At 43.8% G+C, this 22,213-nt stretch overlaps 1 protein-coding gene across 2 annotated transcripts in view; it reads right to left on the bottom strand.

Moving 5' to 3' along the window:
- The window catches only part of PTPN14 (protein tyrosine phosphatase, non-receptor type 14), a 188,884-nt gene continuing 167,358 nt past the window's right edge, over window positions 688-22,213 (bottom strand). For both annotated transcript variants that reach the window (XM_018060733.1, XM_018060734.1), the window contains exons 14-19: window positions 19,124-19,267; window positions 17,199-17,417; window positions 13,265-13,393; window positions 9,829-10,063; window positions 6,172-6,335; window positions 688-1,089 (exon numbers count right to left, since the gene is read on the bottom strand). In XM_018060733.1, coding sequence (XP_017916222.1) covers window positions 961-1,089; window positions 6,172-6,335; window positions 9,829-10,063; window positions 13,265-13,393; window positions 17,199-17,417; window positions 19,124-19,267 — 1,020 coding nt within the window. In that variant the 3' untranslated portion in view covers window positions 688-960. The remainder of the gene's footprint in view (window positions 1,090-6,171; window positions 6,336-9,828; window positions 10,064-13,264; window positions 13,394-17,198; window positions 17,418-19,123; window positions 19,268-22,213) is intronic.

Below are 22,213 nucleotides of genomic sequence, written 5' to 3'. Positions count from 1 at the left end.
CAGTGGAGGACTACATCATGGAATACCCACAAAGGTCATTTTAAGAACAAAGCCACAACTGAAAAGTTGCACCAAGAGAAGCCAGATGACAGAAGAATTCCCTAAAGTCAGCAAGAGGGAAAGCACCCAGAACATGCTTTATTGTGTACTAACCTATGAAGTTCAGGACAGTGACCAGCAAACCAACGGTGTTGTAGTTTGGTCACTCAGCATGTCTGACTCTTTGTGACCCCATGGACTGTAGCCTGCCAGGCTCCTCTGTCCATGGGATTCTCCTAGGCGAGAATACTAGAGTGGGTTTTCATTCCCTCCTCCAGGGGATCTTCCCCACCCAGGGATCAAACCCATGTGTCTCTTATGTCTCCTGCATTGGCAGGCGGGTTCTTTACCACTAGAGCCACCTGGAAAGCCCCCATCAAGCCACAGGAACCCCCTATATAAGAGAATAGTGTTGCTTTTCCCCTTCAGAAATAAGGTCTTAGCGCTTTATATTTTAGGATGCACTCATTTTCTTGCCATCTTTGATTTGGATATGAGCAATTAGGCTGATGAATTTCAGGGTTGGTCACAAATCTGGCTCCAACTTCACTAGAGATGTGTTCCCTTCTGCCTCTGTCCCCCCCACAAAGGATGCACCAGGCAACCCTCCCTCCATACAGCCCTATTTACACTGCAGATCAGTCAAAATGTGGTTCAAATGAAAAGACTATATTATTGTGAAAACTGAGTTAGGATGATTCACAAAAGTTATCCCAAAGGAGGAAAAAATAAATTATCTCATATAAAATAGTACACAATGTTTGCAAGTGATCTTGGCTCCCGCCTTCAGGGAGTCCGCGGCCTCTGCCTGCTCCGGCCATCTGCGCCCTGCTGAGAAACAGATGTTGTCTGGAGGTGTTTCCCCATCCACGAGATGGAGCTGGGCCCCTCTTCCAGGAACTGCCGTCGGGGATGCGGGGGTTAAATGAGTCTGGAGTTTTGGAGAAACTGGATGAGGACCTGATAGACAAACTTGTACTGAGCGATGGTCTGGATCATAAACATCCTTTGCTCCCTGAGGAGCCTCAGCATCATCGGTACTTCCACCTTCTGCAAGAAAAGAAAAGATTCTGAGATGGTTGGGGCGGGGGGTGCTTCCCTTGGGTCATTCCTCATTCCCTTACCCGAATGAGGAATGTATTTACCCGCGGCCCCTGTACAGGAACGGGAGGAAGCCAAAGACAGTCCCCCTCTAGGTTACCCCGTCAAAGACCATGCCTACAACTGGAGAAGCTGGTTGTCCCGCACCACTGGTGTGATATTTTAAATACAGACCAGTCTGTTAGAGAAAACAAAGAGGCTGGAGTTAAACCCAACTGGTTCCTCTCAAGGCTACCATGGCCCAACGGTAGGATTTAAGCCAGGTTTGGGTCTTCATTTCTTCCTCTGTGATACCAGCATACCGATGCTTTGCTTTAACACCATGTAGCCTTGACCAAGTCAGTGATGGTTCCTCAGCAGTAACACGGGATGATAAACTATACCCAGCTCACAGGATCAAGTGAAGAAGCACATGTGAACCATTGAGCACAGTGTCTGGCACACAAGAGCTCTCGATAAAGCCTACTCAGGGTCCCAGTCTTAGTGAAATAAGAGCACCCGTGCCCATCCTGCTATCTCGCAGGACCTCAGGTATAACTCCGTGAGATCATGTATGTGTAAACCCTTAAAATGTCAAAGCACGATCTCTGGACACCACTCATGTTTGGAGTGATCGCCTTTAACAAACAATATCCCGAGTGTTAAATGAGATCGCCTGTGTGTAAATCCTTTGAGGATCTCCAGTGGAAAGGAGTGAAAACAGTGGGTCACCAGTGCCCTGGTGTGCCCTCCTTGTGTCACTTCCATCCTCCTGCACCAGCTGGGGCAGAAGCACCATGGAGTCCATGTGCCATCGTGCCCTTGGCACACGGCCCCCTGCTCTGGGAGCCCTTAGTCCAGGGAAACAACCACACCCAGGAAACTACCAAGGACTCAGCAAGCATCGAAAACAGAATAACAATAAAAAACTCAGTCATATGTCTTCTCTTCCTTTACTTTCAAAAGTCATTTCAGCTATTTCCAAATTTTGTGTAGCCATACCACACATACCGTCCTATTTCATTGAGCACAACGAGTTAAGTAACACACACCACAGATTTCAAAGGGACAAGTCCCTGGTAATAAGGAAAGAGAAAAAAGCATGTGAATCCTCAAACTATTAGTCAAAATACAGAGCCTAGACCATAAGCTCCTGATGGTAACTAGTGGGTCTGTGTCTAAACTATATTCTAAAGTACCACAGGGCGCCTAACAGAGACAATTAACATAGTGCATGATGAGCCTTGCTCTGTGTGGGGCCCTGAATGGAAGGATAGGATAAGACTGTTTCCACCTCACGCCCATCAAAGGCTTTGAAAAGAGAGGCAGAGTCACATAGGAGCTAAGAGGTTCTCTCCCTATGCCTCAGTTTCTCTTTGTTAGATGCGGGTTCTAATAGGGATTCTCCAGGCAAGAATACTAGAATGGGTTGCCATGCCCTCTGCGGGGTCACACAGAGTGAGACATGACTGAAGTGACTTAGCAAGCACGCACACACTAGGAGGGCCTCTCTCATAAGGTTGCTGTGAAGGCTACGAGGTGTAAGGCTCGTAAAACAATGTTGGCACATGTCCAAGTGCTCAGTTGCTTCAGTTGCGTCAGACTCTTTGGGACCCTATGGCCTACAGCCCACCAGACTCCTCTGTCCATGAGATTCTCCAGGTAAGATTGCTGGAGTGGGTTGCCATGCTCTCTTCCCAGGGATCTGACCAACCCTAGGGTTGGACCCAAGTCTCCTGCACTGCAGGCAGACTCTTTGCTGCTGAGTCACCAGGGAAATCCCAGTGTTGGCACCTGGTAAATGCTAAACACATGTTAGGTGTGGTTATTAGAATATTTTCATTCTTCTCGTCATTGTCACCATCCTTCATCATCTCCACCACCCCCTTCACCATCTATATCACCTCCTCCACCACCGCCATCTCCTTTACTTCCACCTTCTCCAATTCCACCACTATCTCCTCCAACTTCCCCACCTCTATCATCATCGCCACCACCACCTTCTTACCACCGCCATCACTTCTATTTGCATCTCTGCCACCACCACTATCATCAAGATCACTACCATCTCCCTAGCCTGCAGGACTCAGCCCCCGAGGCTGACTCAAGGGTGATGTACTAGCTGATGTGGGGCCGTTTGGGGACAAGACCAAGGTTCCCCTGGTCTTCAATGAAATCCTTCAACCTGCCTTGAAGATTCACTCCCACAGGCTCCACTGTCCACTGTCCCTAGCTCAAGGAACCAGGAGGCCGTTGATACTTTCTCTACCTTGTTTAGGAGACATTTTCTCTTCCTACTCTATGAAAGGGGAGGAGGGGGTAGCCAATTCAGAAAAGCAGCAAGATCAAGACATCTTGCTCTGTGGCTAGTGAGGACCTGACCTTTTGTAATCTAGCTGATTGGGGACAGGCAGCCAGGAGAGGATCACAAAACCATGAAACTGGTGCATTCTGGAGGAAAAAAATGGGCATTGAAATGTTACAGCTAACATTCAGCGACCAAAGGTAACAGGACACACAGAAGCTTCTCAGGGCAGCCCCTGAGAATCCCCTCCCGTTCCTACCTCACAGCTGCCCAACTTCCCAGTAAGGATCTTTGCTCCGATAAAAAGCATCTCCCCGAGAAAATTCAAACTCTATGGATTATCGACTAAAACATAAAGTATCCGAGATCCAGAAGACAGGAAAAGGAGATGGGAAAGTTTAGACAGGAGAAAAATCGGTCACTTGATTTTATACTGATTTAGCAAAACCTTTTGTTTAAAAAACAAAGCAATGAGTCCCACTCCTAAAATAAGGGTTTGAATTTTACTGGACAGGCCTGAAGCAGAACAAGAAGAGAACTTTTTTTCCCCTAGCCATCTACCAATAGCAGTTATGGGAAACGGCACAGATAAGGCTCACTATATTTGTGCTAGGGGAAGGGAAGTGAAAAATATGAGTCATCTTGCTATCTTGGAATATCAATGGGAACAGAAGTCGTTTTTGGACTGACTGCCGGTTCCCATAAAGAATGTTCTGGCATGCAACTAGGCATTGAGGAAATCCGCTACGTCTGGATAAACCCCATGGAAAGTCTAATCCCCCCAAGCCTTCACCAAGTCCACACAGGGTGCTCGTGGCCGCATCCCTCACTCTGCACCAAGCTGGCTCTGACACGTGTTATTTATGTTCCCCTGGGCCAATGACATCTGGTGATCGATAATCCTTCATGTCATTGTATTAGTGAAGCTCAGTCTTTGATGGGTCTCCAAAGAGCGCTCAGAACAGAGCGCTCCTCCATGTCAGACAAGACAAAGAAAATAGCTTCTCATAGTCAAAAAGGAGGAAAGGGGAGCACAGGAGGGTACGTGGGGGATGGCAAAAAGAAGGAGTTTGTCAAAGAAACTGACATGAGGACAAGATCTCTTAAGTGGAACAGGGACGATGAGGCCCTTTCTCCTCCCCAGGAACCCACCAGGGGAGCTGGGATACGTTGCAGTCATATGTACCCCATTTCCACTGTCTCTCAATCCACCTTCCCAGCACTGAGTGGATCTGTGACTTAGTGGTAAGCCATTATTCTAACAGAAACTCCTAGAGACTTCTAGCAGGGACAGGGAAGCAAACAACCCAGAAATCTTCCGTGAGAAAAAAGGATAAAAACTCACAGAAGATGATGAGATTTCTGTGATGTAGACTCAACTGATTCCATGATGGGCATTTCATTCCCCAACAGAATGTTTGTCTGTCTGAACAAAAAGCCACTTGGATATAATCCTTCTACTTTTTAGCAGCATAAACATTCATATGTACAGGCTGAAAGTTTCCAAAATTAACTTTTTATAGTCAGGGAACTTAAAACATCCTTTGAACATGTTTAAACTCTGCATTGACTGTTTTCCTAGACATTTCAATATAATAAATTTCATGGGGCAATATTTAATCTGATTTTTCAAACTACTGATGCTACTGAGCAAATACATATATTGTTGGATAAATTCCTTCACAGAACGTGCATGATAACATCTCCTGATTTTAAAACTATCATTTCAAAAGTCTCCTTTGATTCGCCAAGTTATACAATTTGGAAATTGAACAAGAACCAAATGACACTCGGCATTTGGAGGCAGAGTGAAGACAAGAAATAACTCGGGGCCAGGAAGTGAAGGACCTCATTTCAAACCTTGGCACCAGTGCTTAAGAGCCACCTGGCACTAGGCAAGTCATTCGATTGTTTCTGGCCCTTGGTATCGTCATCTCTAAAATCAGAAAACTAACAAAGCTGCTATGAAGAATCCAGCTAAGAAAAAAAAAAAAAAATGAAAGCCATTTAAACCCCCTAAAGCCTCATGAGAATAGAGGGCAGATGAACTGGTCTTTAGCCTTTAATTGCTATTTTCTCATCTCCACAAAATCAAAAGTCCCTCAGTGTAACTCTGACCTATAGCAAGTAGGGAATGCCATGCACCGTGTGGGCACAGATAGCCACAGCCCGCATCTAGTGGGAAAGAGCCAGCCATGTCTAGCCTGGGCAAAGGCAGGCCATGTCTGTACCCTCAGGTCATCCACCCAGCTCTGCTACACACCACTGCCAACCTAGACAAGAGCAAACAGCCTCCTCAATGAAACCTCCCTCTGAAGAATGAAACAGGCTTTTAAAATACACACATTTTCACGGAGGAGTTAAGCCAAAATACATCCCGGAAATGCTAAGCTATATGGACTGAATAACCCACCATGGAGAATTACCCACAATAAAACCAGACCTTCTACAAAAATCACTGCAGGCTTTTGGAAGTCGATGCCAGTGAAGATCAGATTTTCTAAATGTTTCCTTTCTTACACTTTGCACTCTTCTTCTATATTATTTGGGTCTCTACACAGAGCAATGAAAGGGAAAGAAGATACGGAAGGTTGTAAATGTCAGAGTCCAGGTGGGAATCACGGGTCTGGAAAACTCTTGTCAAGAGGGGAAACTAAGCTGTGGAAACAGAAGGGCACAGGTCAAAGGTTGGCCGTGGTGCAGCCTGGCCCCCAAAGGGAATGATTCAGAAGCCCGGAGAGACTTACTTCATTATGCTCCAGGCAGTAGATCATCAGCTCAGAAAGGATGACCACACCGGTCCGCCCCACCCCGGCGCTGCAGTGGACCACGATCGGGGGGCGCAGGTTCCTGGTGCCTTCCAGCATGCTGTTGGTATGGCGACGGACTGACTGGATCTCCTCCAAGTAGGCTGCAAGACAAAATGCAAATCTCGTCACTGAAGTCCTCCACGGCTTTGCATACAAGAGAGGGGGGCAAAAATGACGGTGAATTTTTTTTTTTTAAGTGACAATAATTTACAGTTCTTACAAGACACTAATTATTTGGCTGGTACCCACTGTACAGTCCTGGATCCAGAAAGGACCAGCTGGGAGTCAATTAGTCCATGGGAGAATTTGTTCTTTAAATTAAATAGTTCTTTTTTAAAAATTAAATTCTGTTTTCCCCTCTGCAAATCCCAAAGTCCCCCAAGCAGATGATTCTCGACATTACTTACAGCAATTCCTACTATTAACAGACTGGGATCAGAACACCAGCTAGGTCCCCTTGAAACGCCCGCCTGTCAGAGCCAATTTCTGGTGGGAAGAGCATCCATCTGCCCTTCCTTCCTTCCCTTCACTGAGTGAGTGAACATCAGCTGAGGCTTGACTCCATTTTCAGACTTTAAAATAGACTTTGGGGAGCCTGGTTTTCAGCTTGGATCCCTTGTGGTTACTTGAGTAGCTCAAGGTAATGGCCCCCCCTTTCTTGGACGCAATGTGTGGGTTGGGAGGGGGGTGCCACCTCCCTCATTGCTTCCAACATCTGCCTGGCCCCGCAGGGCTATGCAAGGAACTGTTTAATATTCCAATTGGTCACAAATGAAAAATTAGTCAATCTAAACCTTAAAGACTTTTTTTTTTCCATGATCACAAAAAAAGGGAAAAGAATAATTGTAATCCTCATGCAGTCTAAAAATCAGAAAAAGTCAGTTTGTAGTTGAGATTGTTATAGTTCAGGGGAGAAGCAGATTTGAAGGTTCTTGATGCTCAGAAAATTTTGTTCCAGGGCAGCAGTGTAAAATCAAATGAGGAGAAAAATTCAGACTGCTAAAGAGAAAAAAACTGCATTCAAACCATTCTGATAATGTAAAAGTACCAGTTTATATACAATGACTAAGAACTCCTATTTTCCTTTATAACCTTATTTAATTAGTAATCTGAAGTAGTTTTACCCAAATGAACATTTACTACCACCATCAGTGATGTAAAATGAGATAGAACAAAACAAGGCGGAAGGCAGTCTGAGGTGACTACATAAAGTAGCTGCTATTTGTACCAACATGAGCTAAATACTGAGCGTGGAATCCCCTTCACAATTTTTTTTCCAGAGATATTAAGCGAGGAACATTCTCTGATGGCAGGCAATGTTCACATACAAGAGACAAGGTTTTTCTTGTGTTAAATTTAAGGAGAGAAGTGAAAAGAATATTGATCAATAAAACAGATGCCACTATCAAATGGAATTTCATGAAACACAGAGAAATTAGATTTCAATGAATTCTTTCTCCAGCAATCATATTAATATAGTTTCTTGAGCTGTAACTCAGTGAAGACCTCTGGAGGCTGGAAGACAGTTTGACCCAGTTTCTCTGCATCCAGGCAATCTAATTTAAACACAAACAAAAATCTCTTAAAATTCTTAATGACCTAAAGAGCCATCATTTCTAAGACCCTGCTCAGCACACTTGTCCTGAGTTTCTTAGAAAGGTAAACTAATTAATACTATTTAAAATTTTTCTCTATTTTTTTCAGTAATTTAGATTGATCTTTCTTAAACTGGCTCAGATTTAAAAGATTTGATTGTAATTTTAGCCATCTTATAAACTCAATGTTTTATCAGAGCTGTTAGTCAACCATCTGATGGATTTACTTTCATTGGTTCCAATTTCTAAGTCTTGTTTCTAATAGCAATTAGCAAAAGGTTACCAAGAAAGAATAAAAAGCACACTGTTACGAAGAAAGAAACTTCTGCAGAGGTCACCATGCTCCTTATTAATATTCTGAGCTATAGGTAACTGTCGGGCCTCAGGCAAACCACTAACCCACTCTAGATCTTGTTCTAGGTCCTCTGAGTCCAGTCATCTTTCTTACTTTCAGTGTCCAACTCCCCAAGAACCATCAGCACATTAATGGGGAATGAAATACCTGCACCAGAGTCTTTCTAGCTGGACTTGTGAAATGGTACTTCTAGGTTTTTGAAAACTTATTCTCACTTCTCTTCCCCACCCCTCCTATTCTAAATGAGTTATCAAAATGAAAATCAAGGTTTTGACATTCAACATTCTCCCTTTGTGGTGGTCACAGGTCCTCTGCCAGCTGGTGAATCAACAACTTAGCAGGGATATAATCAATAATCTGCAGGGCACCCTCGCACCACCTTCCTATGGGTGAGGAAGCAATGGGGCTTCCCAGAAGTGCAGGATGTTTAGGGGAGTCTGTGGAAAGGAAAGAGGATGCTACAGCTAGCAGCAGAAGCATCAGCTCTCACCCCAGACTGTGATCATTGGGCTGCCTTCATCAGAAGACTGAGAGAGTCTTTAAAACAGAGACCATGTCATCTCTGCATGCTAAGAGCCGCATTCAGTGTCTGGCACATGGTGGACACACACGCCCAGGTGTTGGCCTTTCAAATAGCTACCGCATACAATCTGGATGAATTCGTTTCTAAGAGGATCATAACTCAAAAAATATACATAAATGAATGAATTTGAAAATAAAAGTTTCAAATACTACAGGCTGATTTCAATAATTCTCTGTCTTTAGAGTTAGCCACCTACCTTTAATCATATGTATGGAGAAACTACTGATGGGGATTTACTGCTGTAGGAAATGCAAGGCTTCTGAGATATAAATCTTCCTGAGAAATTTTTTTTAAATTTTTTTAATGCTGAGTTTTAAGCCAGCTTTTTTTTTTAATTTTTATTTTTACTTTATTTTACTTTACAATTTTTTAAAAATTTTTTTAATTTTTATTTTTACTTTATTTTACTTTACAAGAGAACTTTTAAAAGTCTTTTTTTTCTTTATTGCTCTGTTTTTTATTGTGGTAAAATACATTTAATGCATAACATAAAATGTACCACTTTGATCATTCTAAAAGTACATAACATTAAGTATACAGTGACAGTAAGTATAGCCACAGAGTTCTGCAAACCTCACCATTATCCACTTACAGAACTTTTTTGTGGTCCCAAACAGAAACTTTGTATCTATCAAACTATAACTTCCCATTCCCCTTCCCCCTAGCTCCTGGTAACCTCTATTATACTATCTCTATGAAGTTGCCTATTCTGGGTAACTCAACATAAGTGGAATCCCACAGCACTTGTCCTTTTCTATCTGGCTTATTTTATTTAGCATGTTTCCAAGGTTCCAGGACACGCTGTGTATCAGAATAGGTACTAAAGATCTAAATCACGGTAGAACCAATTAGTTTACCATATTTAGCTCACTGCATCAATGGTAAACAGAATATAAGTATTCACCTTCTCTGCTCTACACATACCATATAAAGTACTATACACTTCAATGTTATAATACTTTCACCACCTAAGAGAAAGTATCCTCTCTTTTCATTTCACCTCTAACTAATCAAACCATATATGCTGTTGGTAAAACTCTGACTGGGAAGCAAAAACTTACACAAAAATCCTTGGACATCCTCTGGGCAGCCGTGGTCTGGCCAGTCAGTATATTGCAAATGCCACACGGTCCTTTCCTGCCCAGACAGAAGGTGCTTGACCTTCAAGCCTGTGGTTGCATAGCAACCGGAATCTGTTCGGAACTTCGTGGTGACCTTGAACTTGCCATAGGTGGCTGAGCTGTGCTTGGAACCCAGTTTGGGCCAGTATCGGTGGCTCTTGGTTCGTCCGCCTTCCTGAATCACACAGAGAAGCAAAATTGGACAGGAGTCAAGGGAAGCTCTTATCCTCTTAGTTTTAAAATCTGAGGACCGCAGGAAACCTGAATGGCTTCTAAGTCACTGACTCAGTAACATCACGCAATGTTTCCCACAGAGCAGATTTCATACAGTTTAGCTAAGGCCAGCAGTAAGACTTACCATGCAGTTATATCAATGAAAAAAATGTAAAGATTCCCAACCAGGCTGCAGTTGAATGTTAGAGAGAAGAACCAGAGTAAGGACGAGCCAGAGATGGGAACAAGCTAGGTACTGTGAGAACTGCGGGAAGGTCTTCAGTGTGGATGGCAGAGAGGAGGTTAGTTAGAAAGGCCTTGTGGTCCATGGCAGGGAGGGATTTCATGCCATGGATGGTGGGAAGCCATCCGAAGGTGATGAAGTGACCTTAAGCAGAGGAGTGAGAGATCCCAGTAATCATTCTAAGTCATGCATGCTAAGTCACTTCAGTCATGTCCAACTCTTTGTGACCCTATGGACCATAGCCTGCCAGGCTCCTCTGCCCATGGGATTCTCCAGGCAAGAATACTGGAGTGCGTTGCCATGCCCTTCTCCAGGGGATCTTCCTGACCCAGGGATCAAACCCATGTCTCTTATGTCTCCTGCACTGGTAGGAGGGTTCTTTACCACTAGCGCCACCTGGGAAGCTCCCATTCTAGGTCATGCTTCTCATTTCATATGCTTGACCCTGGTACTACTCTCTGTTACCCCCACCAACCAGCGATACTGTCTCTATCATCTGGTGTCAATTTCCTTTTTTTTTTTTTTCCCAGCCTGATTCATTTAATTCCATTGCAACTGAAGCAGAGGAGAAAACTGGCTCTACCCCCTTTTGCTCTCTCTTAATTTTATAATCTTTTCTGGGGATATGCATTCTTAGCCATTAACAAAAACAGGGTCTGTTTTAAAGTGCTGCAGAATTTTGACATCACAGGGGTGGGAGCCAGGGTGGATGAGATGGTGGCTTACAAGGGGACCCAGGGGACTTTCCTGGTGGTCCAGTGGTGAAGACTTGGTGCTTTCAATGCAGGAGGCACAGGTTTGGTCCCTGGTCCGGGAACTAAGATCCTTCATGACACATGGTGCGGCCAAAAAACATTATTTTAATTAAAAATTTTTAAAAATAAAAATAAAGAAGGGTACCTAGGGCAGGAGGTGGGTGGAGAGAGAGGAGAGAAGCCCAGCGTACAGGACAGGGGGAATGAGCCGCAAGTGGCTGGCCTACTGACAGAGCAACACATCTTCAGGGACCCAAGTGGTCCTGCCCTGACTCTTTCAGTTGAATTGAGTCTTCTGAAATTTGAAGCACACCTCTTTTACTGAACCATCCTATGAAAGAGGATTTATCGGAGGTCTTTACATAACTTGCTGAGTACCTACATCATCTTGGAGAAGGAAATGGCAACCTGCTCCAGTATTCTTACCTGGGAAATCCCATGGACAGAGGAACCTGGGGGGCTACAGTCCATGGGGTTGCAAAGAGTTCAACATGACTCAGCAATAACCTACATCAATTACAGATTTCAAGAGACTGTAAGCCTCTGGCTGCTTCACAGATCACTGGACTTTTTTCCTAAGGCTTCCTGACACTCAAGTTTCAGCTCAAATGCAGCCTCCTCGGAGGGCCCTGGGCTGCCATCTAACCTAAAGTAGTCCCGCAGTCACCCTCCAGCCCATTACTGGTTTCACAGCACTCACCACTATCTGAGCTGACTTTATTGGTTCACTTTTTATGGTAAGCTGACTTTATTGGTTCATTTTTTACGGTAAATCCCACTGGGAGGTAAGCTCCCTGGGGACAAGGACCATACCTGCTGTGTTTACCACCTTGTCCCTCCCTGGGGTCAGCACAAAGGGCAAGTACATTGTTTTCAATGGAATGAATCCCTTCTAGGGATGTAATTCAATAGGGTGATAAAACTAGAGACTGTAAGGAGCATTTACTCCCTGTCCGGACAGAAAGGTCAGCCTAGAGAAATACAGCTGGCTTGAAGGGGCCCGAAGTCCTTTCATCACCACCTTCTAATGGGCTGTTCTGGAAAGCATCTGCTCAGAAGAGTCAATAAAAGGAATATGACTTGTTTTTCACATCTTTCTGTTTCCCATCCTTTAAAACTTGTTAGGAAATAGGTATATGATACCATGCTGTGCTGTGCTTAGTCACTCAGTCATGCCTGAGTCTCTGTGACCCCATGAACTGTAGCCCGCCAGGCTTCTCTGTCCATGGGATTCTCCAGGTAAGAATACTGGAGTGGATTGCCATGCCCTCCTCCAGGGGATCTTCCCAACCCAGGTATTGAACCCAGGTTGCCCATACTGCAGGTGGATTCTTTACTGTCTGAACCACCAGGAAAGCATGTGATCATACATGGTTAAAAAAAAAAAACAAAAACCAAAAAAAAACCCAGACACCCAGATGAAGCCTGACCCTAAATGACTTCAAAACATAAGGTAAAATTTAATGGAGGGAACCAAAGGAAGTGGTTAAAAAAAAATTAGACTGTGACAAGAGCAGAAACACAAAACATCTTTCCCCAAAGACAGGAGGCTCTGAGTGAATTGCTAGATGGACTGGGGGTATACGCCAGTTTTGGCAACACCACATAGACTTCTTCAGTTACAATGGAAAAACTATGTTTGACTTGGCAAAGGAAGAAACAGATTTTTTTTTTTTCTCTCCCCAAAGAATAGAGGCCTCCTCTACAGAAATAACAACTTCTGGTCTCTTTTCAGCTGATAAAGAGGAGAGCCTATGAGCTGCCATGCCCAGGGTTTGGGAATATACGCCGAGTTACTCGGAGATCCCCCAAAGTTCTCAGACTCCAATGGAAAGACCATTGCTTTGTTTGGCACAACAAAAGTGAGCTGGCTGGACTGAAGTCTGGTTGTTTTTTGTTTGCTTGTTTAATCGTAGTACATGGTGATTCAAGAAAAACAGTTAAAAGCTGGATCAAAATGGGACATAACAATAAATTGATCTTTGGAAAACAAAACAAACCTATATGGAAATAAGGAGAGAATAGAGAGGTGCGTCAGAGAGAAAAGGATTGGCAGAGAAAAGATGCCAGGAGGGGGACAGGGCAGTGGGGTCGCCGACACAAAGCTCATCTTCCGACCACTCCCTCCCCCGGGGACAGATGGCGGGCTGCCCGTGCCCCTTACCTCCTCTGCAGTGACCATGGCGATCACGTTCGCTCCCTGCTCCCACACCATCTGCCAGAAGTCGTGGCAAGTGTGTGGCAGGGGCCCCTGAGTGGCGATGTAGTGCCATTCTGCCCCACCGACCACCACCTGGAAGCCAAGGGAAGCATCAGTGAATGAACCCCAAAGCCAGGACAGAATCCCATGCTGACCACAGGTCCTTTTGCAGCCACCTGAAAACCTTGGATAACATTTTTAGGTCCAATGTGTTAGTGCCATTATCAACAGTCCTGAGACCAGGAGTGGCTAGCGACACAGCCTCACATGAAAACATTATGCCACTCAAGCTTATCAAAATATATCTCATGGGTTTTGGTCTTCAACTCACAGTAATTATGTATAAATCAGTGCATATTAAACACACACACACACATATATATACACACACACATGTATAATATTATATGAATATATATGTGCATAATCTAACAATTTTTACAGACATAATAGTTATGTTTCCAATATGCAATGCATTAATAATTGCCATTCTTTTCCTTTTTTATAGTCTATCCATTAAAAAAACAAAACAAGCAAAAAAACAAAACAAAACCCCACAAGCTCTCCCTTACTAAATTGGTTTTATACCCCACTACTATATTGAGAAACAGTACTTTGTGGCATCCTTTTAAATAATAGAAAAGTCTACCATGGAACAACACCCCTTTGGAATAACAATGTCCTTCTGCCACTGCCCTGCTGGGAAGTGTGTCCTAAACGTCTCTTGTACCCACTGCTCTGTACCACATACAGTAAAGGTGTTATGAATGCACAGAAGCCAGCAGTACATGATATTTCATCACTACCTTCCCCTTGTGCAGTATCATAGCATCCAACTGAACTCTGGAATCCTGACATGATTTTGGATAATAAAAACATTACCCTACACAGCTCAGGGTGACCTTTGTGAGAAATGGAGTATTTCCTGCCATATCAGTAAACAAAGGATATCACAGTCACCACCAGCATGGATGGTGAGCTGGTGAGCCCTGAGGGGACTCGGGAAGGAAAGAACACCTGCCCTCTAGCAGCCATCAGACTGCAGCCACTCCCCATGGTGAGCCTCCAGGGAGCTCAGGTGGTAAAAAGACCATGCTGGCCCCAGATAGCTGAGGTGCATATCAAAGGAATGATTTCAGTAAGCCCAGACCCTTGCATCTTCCCATTCACAGAAAAGTGCTAAATTCCTTAACTTGGGTTATCTGGTTTTCTTTAATTAACAATAATCTCCTGATGTTCTGACTACCCCGCCCTTTGTTGCAAAACTTCTATATAACCTGGCTCCTCCCCTAGCCTCCAGGGAGCAATTCCCTCAGGTTTACTTGAGATGCTGTCTCCTAGGCTTTACATTCTGAAAAATCCCCACCAAATAAAGCATAACTCTCAACTTTTAGGTTGTGAATATTTTTAAAGCCCACATTGGGAGGATAATTCTGCAGAGATAAATATCAGCAGTGGCGACTCATCAATAAAAAGGCGTGCCCCGAGTGTGGGAGGTGATGCTAGCAGGGGGAAATGGGCCTTTGGAGGGACTCTTTCTGGGTATCTCTTCATTCCTGTGCCTTGATATTGCCAAGTAAGGCTTCCTTACACATTCACCGGTGTGGATCTCAAGATAGCTTTAGGGGTAATGGAGTAATCACTGTTTGCAGCTTTTTCTCTCATTTCTCTCATATACTAACTTGATTCAAACAAAAACCATGTCAGTTATTATCTCGTTACACAAGACATGTTTAGGTCAAAGCTGGCAAGCAAAATCCATTTTCTGATTACTGGTGGGAGATGACACTCGTGTATTTGCTAGCTGGCTAGGAATTTGGCTTATCTGTGGAATCATGCTTTTAAACGTTATCCTCTCTGGCACCCAACATATAGGAGCCATAAATACTTCCAGAGTATGCTGCTGCCTGGGGCCTTTCAGCATATTCCCAAGTATTGACAGGAGGGTATTAAAAGCTGCATTAAAAACCCAACCGCCAATGCTACTGAGGTGGGTTTCACAAATGTGATTTCACCTCTGGAGCAAACAAATCTCTGTTCTGTGTTAACGGCTGCTTGGAATCCAGGGAGGAAACACTGGCAAGATATACAACTCCACTCCAAAAATACAAGGACAAGTTCTCACAGGCTCTCTGGGTCTATTAAATGCACCCATGTCTAACCCAGATCCACAAGATGAAATGTGGGCCTCGGAGAATATGGAGGAAGGCACGTTTCTGTTAACAACGCCCGACGGGCACAGCCCATGAAGACTGACAGCTTTTTCCAGAGAGTAGATGGAAAACAGGAGAGGCGATCTGGCCAAAAGAAGACAGCATATTACAGCTGTGGAAGATTTTCCCAGATACTCCAGCAAGAAGCAGCTGTGTGATCCGCATCTCTGCTTGAGTCCATTTTTTCGGTCATTATTTCGTCATCTAAATTCAGCCCAGGAAACTCACCACTGTCAGTTTCCTGAAGAGTTTTATGGGGCTCAGTTTTTTTTTTAATTGTTTTTATTGTTTTAGTTTATTTATTGTTTTTTATTGTATTAGTATTGTTTTGAGAGTTCTCACTCTCAAAAATATGACTAAAATACACAATTATGACCCATGAGAGTTATGCCATTCTATTTCTTTGGACAGGACTTTCTGACAGTTAAAAAAAAAAACCACTCTATGATGACCTAAGGGAGTGGAATGAGAGGGTGGGAGGGTGGCTCACGAGGGAGGGGATATATGTACACATATGGCTGATTCACAATGTTGTGCAACATTATAAAGCAATTATATTCCAATAGAAAAATATGTGGTTGCCTATGCTCAGTGAACAAAACACTATATCAACAATGGTATACTTTCCACATTCTGCATCAAAACTGAACTGATACACGGGCCAACAACTGGCTGTATTTTAGAGGCTCAAAGGAACCTACCTGTGATTTGGCTACAGTTGAAAAATTCAATGAAAAAAGGAAATAATGCCAGAGATAGGTTTCTAAGGTTATTGACCACAACAGACTACTAATGTGAACCTTGCATTGTTGAAAAACATCCCGTAACAACTGTAAGAGTTACACGGATACAATTCACATTAGTATACAAATAATTCCCCTAGTTTGGAGGCCAGGGCAAACGGTGACAGTCTAAACAAATATGCTCTGTCATTAGGGGCCCTGGTGAAATTAAGCTGTTTAGGGAAAACTTGTTTGCATGCACAGATGTATCTATAACTCTAAATTCTAACCGAAGTAAAGCTAAGCTGACTAACTTTATAGTCTATGAAATACTGAGATATGAAGATTTGGAATATTCAAACTAGTTAACAAAAATGTAATGACTCAAATACATTGAATAAAGTTGGCAAACCTTGTAAAATTCATTATCAATGTCACCATTATGGTTGATGGTTAAATTAGTCCACTCTTGTGAATATCATACAAATTTGGGATTTCAGCTACAAAATGCAAAACCAGTATCACAAGTGAGAAATGACAACTCTCTGTTTCTCTTGAACATCAGAAAAACTCCAGTGACAGAAACACAGTGCCAGTTAACTTCCACAGCCTCAATCGCCTGCAAATTACAAACTGAAAGGGACAGTCCTCAGCTTTACCTGTGAGTTTCCTGAAAAGTTACCACTTACAGAAACAAGAAAAAGTTAAATCCTCCACATAATCAAGCTTCAGAAATAGCTGACCTGAGGTTTTCCCTAAGGCCACTCGGCTTCCTTCTCTCTGCAGCAGTAGGCATGGCCTTCGAGTTGACTAAGAAAAACTCCATGAGTTCAAAAACACTCCCTCGGGGTTTGGGGACCAGCCAAGTTGCACAGTGGCAGCCCGTCTGTTTTCTCCTCCCTGCATTTTTACCGTTAACCCAGCAATCTTCGACCAGCCTTCCCAACACGCCCCCCTTCTTACCTTGATGTGGGAGGCATTAATGTAGCCTGTGTTATTTTCTTTGGTTGGTATTAGCTCTACGCGGTTCTCCTCATAGGGAACCACCTCGCGGATTCGGCTGCGCTCAGCATTTTCTGGCAGAGCCGCTGTGCTGAAAATGCCATTTGCCTTTTTCTTTGGAATTTGCTCGTATTCTGTGAACACCATTCCCTCTTCGAGCTTCTTTTTCAGGGTTCTGAACTGCAACAGAAGGTGATCTTCAGCTCTCTGAATAATCTGATCCAAACACTCTGACAAAACCCCCAGATTTCTCAAAATATTTACAGCGAGAGTGTTAATCAGTAGTTTCAAGATGGACAATCAGAACTTGATGATTCAGTCTCCTTCATTCACCATATTGCAAGCTTCTCTTGTCCAATAACCAACTGCCTCCTCACTCATACCTTAAACAGTAAAGTCTGCCAGACTAGGCAAGAGGTGAAATTCAAAATTAGCATTTTGTTATTAACGTGTATGCATGCTCTGCCGCTCAGCTGTGCCCGACTCTTTGCAGCCCCATAAGCTGCAGCCTGCCAGCTCCTCTGTCCACAGGATTCCCCAGGCAGGAAATACTGGAGTGGGCTGCCATTTCCTCCTTCAGGGTATCCTCCCAGCCCAGGGATTCAACCCACATCTCCTGAATTGTCAGGAGGATTCTTTACCACTGAGCCACCTGCTGTTTCAAGTTCTAGTGATAAGGAGATTTTTAAACCTTAGTTATCAAAAAAAATCCTTTTCTCCACTTATGTAGTTGTTTTTAGCTAAATTTTAAGGTGATATTGGTCCGTAGTTCTCTACTCATGCAGATTAGACACCTTCCTCTTTTATTTTTCCCATGGCCAAAATACTAATTACAATAACGTGGTATTAATTGGATTAAATGATCCCACTAAAGACGCTTCCAGGAACTTCCCTGGTAGTCCACTGGTTAAGACTCTATGCTTCAAATGCAGGGGGCACAGTTTTTGAGCCCTGGTCAGGGAATATGCCATGTGGTGCGGCCAAAAAAAAAAGAAAAAGTAAGACACTTCTGGCTCTCAGAGCATGCTAATACTTCATATACGCTGACAAAACCTAAAACCCTAATCTTACTGGCACTCTAATACATTTACACAACCTGTTTTTCAACCTGACAGCAATTTCAGGGACTAAAGGAACATGTTTGTTCACCTCTGAAACACTACCGTGCAACTTTCTTTGCTTTTCAAAACCAAAGTTCTCACAATGCATTACCCCAAGAATTATATATCAGTCATACTCTATAGCCAAGCATGTGACCAGCTGCTCAGTCATGTCTGACTCTTCACAGTCCCATGGCCTGTAGCCCATCAGGATCCTCAGTCCATGGAATTTTCCAGGCAAGAATAATGGAGTGGGTTGCCACTTCCTACTCCAGGGGATCTTCCCCACCCAGGAATCAAACCTGCATTTCTAGCATCTCCTGCATGGGCAGGCGGATTCTTTACCACTGGCACCACCTAGGAAGTTCCTAGCAAGGGGCCAGCATATTAAAGAATTCTATAAGTGCTTGGGTAAAATAATTACTCCCTAATAAAGGGTACTTGTTCACAAAAATCACAGAAGTCGAGCACTAGGGCAAGGGCTTAACCTCTTCACTCTGCAAAACAAAGAAACAGGCCCAGAGAAGTATGGGTTGACTGAGGCCACACAGACAGGTGGCCAGGGGCTGGTGTCTCTAGGCGTCATCACTGAACCAACCTGACCAAGAAACAAGAGTTATTGGCAGGATCAGTCTAATACAGCACAACCCAGGTCACCCTAATCTTCAAGTTGAAGAATGAATTCGTCCAACACACCTTCGTGCTGGCGTGTCTGGACGAGGAGAGAGCGTCAGAATCCTAAGACCACAGAGAATGAGTCACGTGTTTGACCAGCCCAGCGCTTACCCTCTCGTCCATGGGAACTCGGGTGGCATCGACGCGACTCTCCTCCCGCCCTGAGCCCCGAGCAACTGAGAGTCCATTCAAGGCTGCCAACATCAGTGGCCTCTTCTGCGCCTCCAGGCCTGCCATCTTCTGCTTTTCTAGATTCTTGTGGCAAGAAAAGGCATGTTCTCATTGTTTATAATATCAGGAGAATGCTGGAATGTGTTTTAATCTCCCCAAATCTATAACTCCCCAGCCAAGGAATGCAGACAATTACCATTAGCAGGGCAAATTCAAACACAGCCTTCCCCTTCATTCCCACTGCGCCCAAGGAAGCCGGCTCCTCTGGGCCTCCTGAGCGTTTCTTTAAAAATGGAGTAAATAAACAAACAAGAGCAGAGACTCTACACAAATACACCCTGCCACAGGGCTCACAAAAACAGCATGCGTGAGTCACCTTAGGAAGGTGAACACTGAACGAAGACAGGACAAAGAAAAGAGAAACAGAGATTCATGAATAATCAGAGCTAATCAAAATGATGGGCCTTTTACGCAGATTAAATAGTAAAAAGCTTATAAAAACTGCTGCATTCTTTTTTTAGATTTTTTTTAATGTTTTAAATTATGTAAGTGTGATAACACATTTATAGGAGACCTGAAAAATACAGAACAAGGTTATCTACAGCTCCATCACATAATTATTTTTTTAAGCGGCAAAATTAAAGATTTTTAGTTGCAGTTTCAATATCAAACTCTCAAAAATCAGTAGAATGAATATATAGAGAAGCAGAAGGATATAGCAGAAAAATTGTCCCTTTGATAAGAGAATGGATACATATAGAAGTAGAGAAAAAACTTCCTTCCCAAGTTCCCACCCAGAGGGGCTAAGACTGAGGTGTTAACTCTATATTGAATCTCTCTGGTCCCTGGGATATTATCCCCAGAAAGGGAGCTGATGTAGTTTAACAAACTCGCTAATACCATAGCGTGGAACCACCTGAGATGACCCACCAGCAGGATCCTTCATGCTTCACCCAGAAGACCCACAGGAATGGACGCCATGGCTCCCGGTGACTAAACCATGGGAGAACACCATGTGGGGACCACATAGACCGTGCCCAGCCCTTGCTTATGACTTTGTGACCCCTCTCTGTCCTCACCTGCACAGACACTCTGAAACTGTTGGGCCCCTGTTATTTCATCTACAGCTGTGCTTTCCCACTTCCTCTAAGCTGACTGGGGTGTGACCAATCTCCAGTTGCTCACTTCAGGCAACAAGGGCATTTTCCACCCAATAATTCTGTCTTAGAAGACAAAAGGACAGAGGGACTCTATAAAGCACAGAAACAGATGAGTTTTACAAAGTCAACAATTTTGACCCACAGTTTGCAGGTTCCTTTGGTTGCCACAGATGAAGGAGTGATCTTACTCTTTTTTTTTTTTTCAAATCTTCAGGTGTTTTTTTCTTAGCCTGTCATTTAGCAATTTACTTCCTAAAGAAGTGTCTTGATGGAGCTATGGTATTGGTAGAGGATAGAGCACCTGTTGTGTGTGTTGATTCAGTTGTGTCCAACTCTTTTTGATCCCATGGACTGTATCTCTGCAGGCTCCTCTGTTCATGGGATTCTCCAGGCAAGAATACTGGATTAGGTAGCCATGCCCTTCTCCAGGGGATCTTCATGCCCCAGGGATCGAACCCAGGTCTCCTGCATTGCAGGCAGATTCTTTACCATCTGAGCCACCAGGGAACACATTGCCAATCAACTATACTTCAATTAAAAAGAAAGAAGAATGGAGCCCTGGCCTTTGTGGGTGATGCTGTCAATAAGATGCTTGGTCCCGTGACAGGGCTAACCCATCAGATAAACCGAAGGAGCATCTCAGAGGAGGATTAACTGTGAGAACGTGGGAAAGGGCTAAAATATATTCTATTCTGAAGAATGATCCTGGTTTCTCAACCCTGGGCAGACTTTGAAAATTCAGGATTTAAACTTGGGGAGTTTTGTCGGTGTATTTACTTACTAGTTTGTTTTTGTAAGGGAGAACTTCCTCCCTGCCTGCTATTATCTCTTTCAGTTGAGAATGTTTCACTCCTCCGCAAAATTTTGAGACAGCAATGATTTTTTTTTTTGTAAATGGTCCTCAGATCCTTCTGACAGTCCTTCTGCTTCCTTCTCACCTGCACCATAAGGTGACCCCAACTGGACCCAAAGCAAAAAGTAACTTACTTGTCTTTCTTGGGAAAGGATTACTACCCAGGCAACACTGAAACCCCAATGATAAACTATTTCTCTTAGCTCCTCCTCATTTATCCTATGAGCTTATTACCAGAGATAAAAAATAATGAATCCAAAGATCTGCTTTGGCCTCTTCTCTCCCCAGTACCTGCCTGGGGGTTAGGGAACCACAGACAGTGGAATGTCTTCAAAGCAGGAGCTGTGCGGATCCACACCACAGGCCTGAACTATCCATCAAGGGGACAAGCCGCTCCAGAAAGGTAGAGAGGGTTACCTGCAGGGCAAATTCTCACCATAGCTGTCTGCTTCCAGTTCCTATTTGGTGACATTTTCTCATCCTAGGAAGGCCTTGACAGCCTTCTCTTAGCTATGCCTAACAAGCCAGGCAAAAGCTACCATGATGGGCACCAGAGTAAGGCATCTGAGAGGTGGGGAGGTCACTGGGGTGAGTTTCTTCAGAAAGACAATGGAGACCCACCCCAAGCTCCAGTGTCAGGGGCCAGGTCACCATCTTGCCTGGCTCACTGAAGACCCTCCAAGTCTTCCTCTGAGGTCGGGACAACCACCAAGGGTGGCTGCCCTTGAGCTCATGAGTATGTAAGATTTGGGGAAAAACCAGGGAAGGGATTTCCCTAGCAGTCCAGTAGCTAAGACTTTGTGCTTAAAATGTGAGGGGCATGGGTTCGATTCCTGGTCAAGGACTAAGATCCCACAAGCTCTGCGGCATGGCCAAAAAACAAAAAACAATTTTTTAAAAAAGGTACACTTGAAAAAAAATAAGGGAAAATGACATAGGGCCAGGGTAACAACATTACTGAACTAGTTAAGAGGTAAAATCAGCTATTCACTATTACCCAATGGATGGGATGGGAGG

The sequence above is a fragment of the Capra hircus genome, chromosome 16, assembly GCF_001704415.2.
Source record: "Capra hircus breed San Clemente chromosome 16, ASM170441v1, whole genome shotgun sequence".
Classification (NCBI taxonomy): Eukaryota; Metazoa; Chordata; class Mammalia; order Artiodactyla; family Bovidae; genus Capra; species Capra hircus.
Note: the sequence above shows the minus strand (reverse complement) of the source record. Positions and strands in the feature narration are given on the sequence as shown.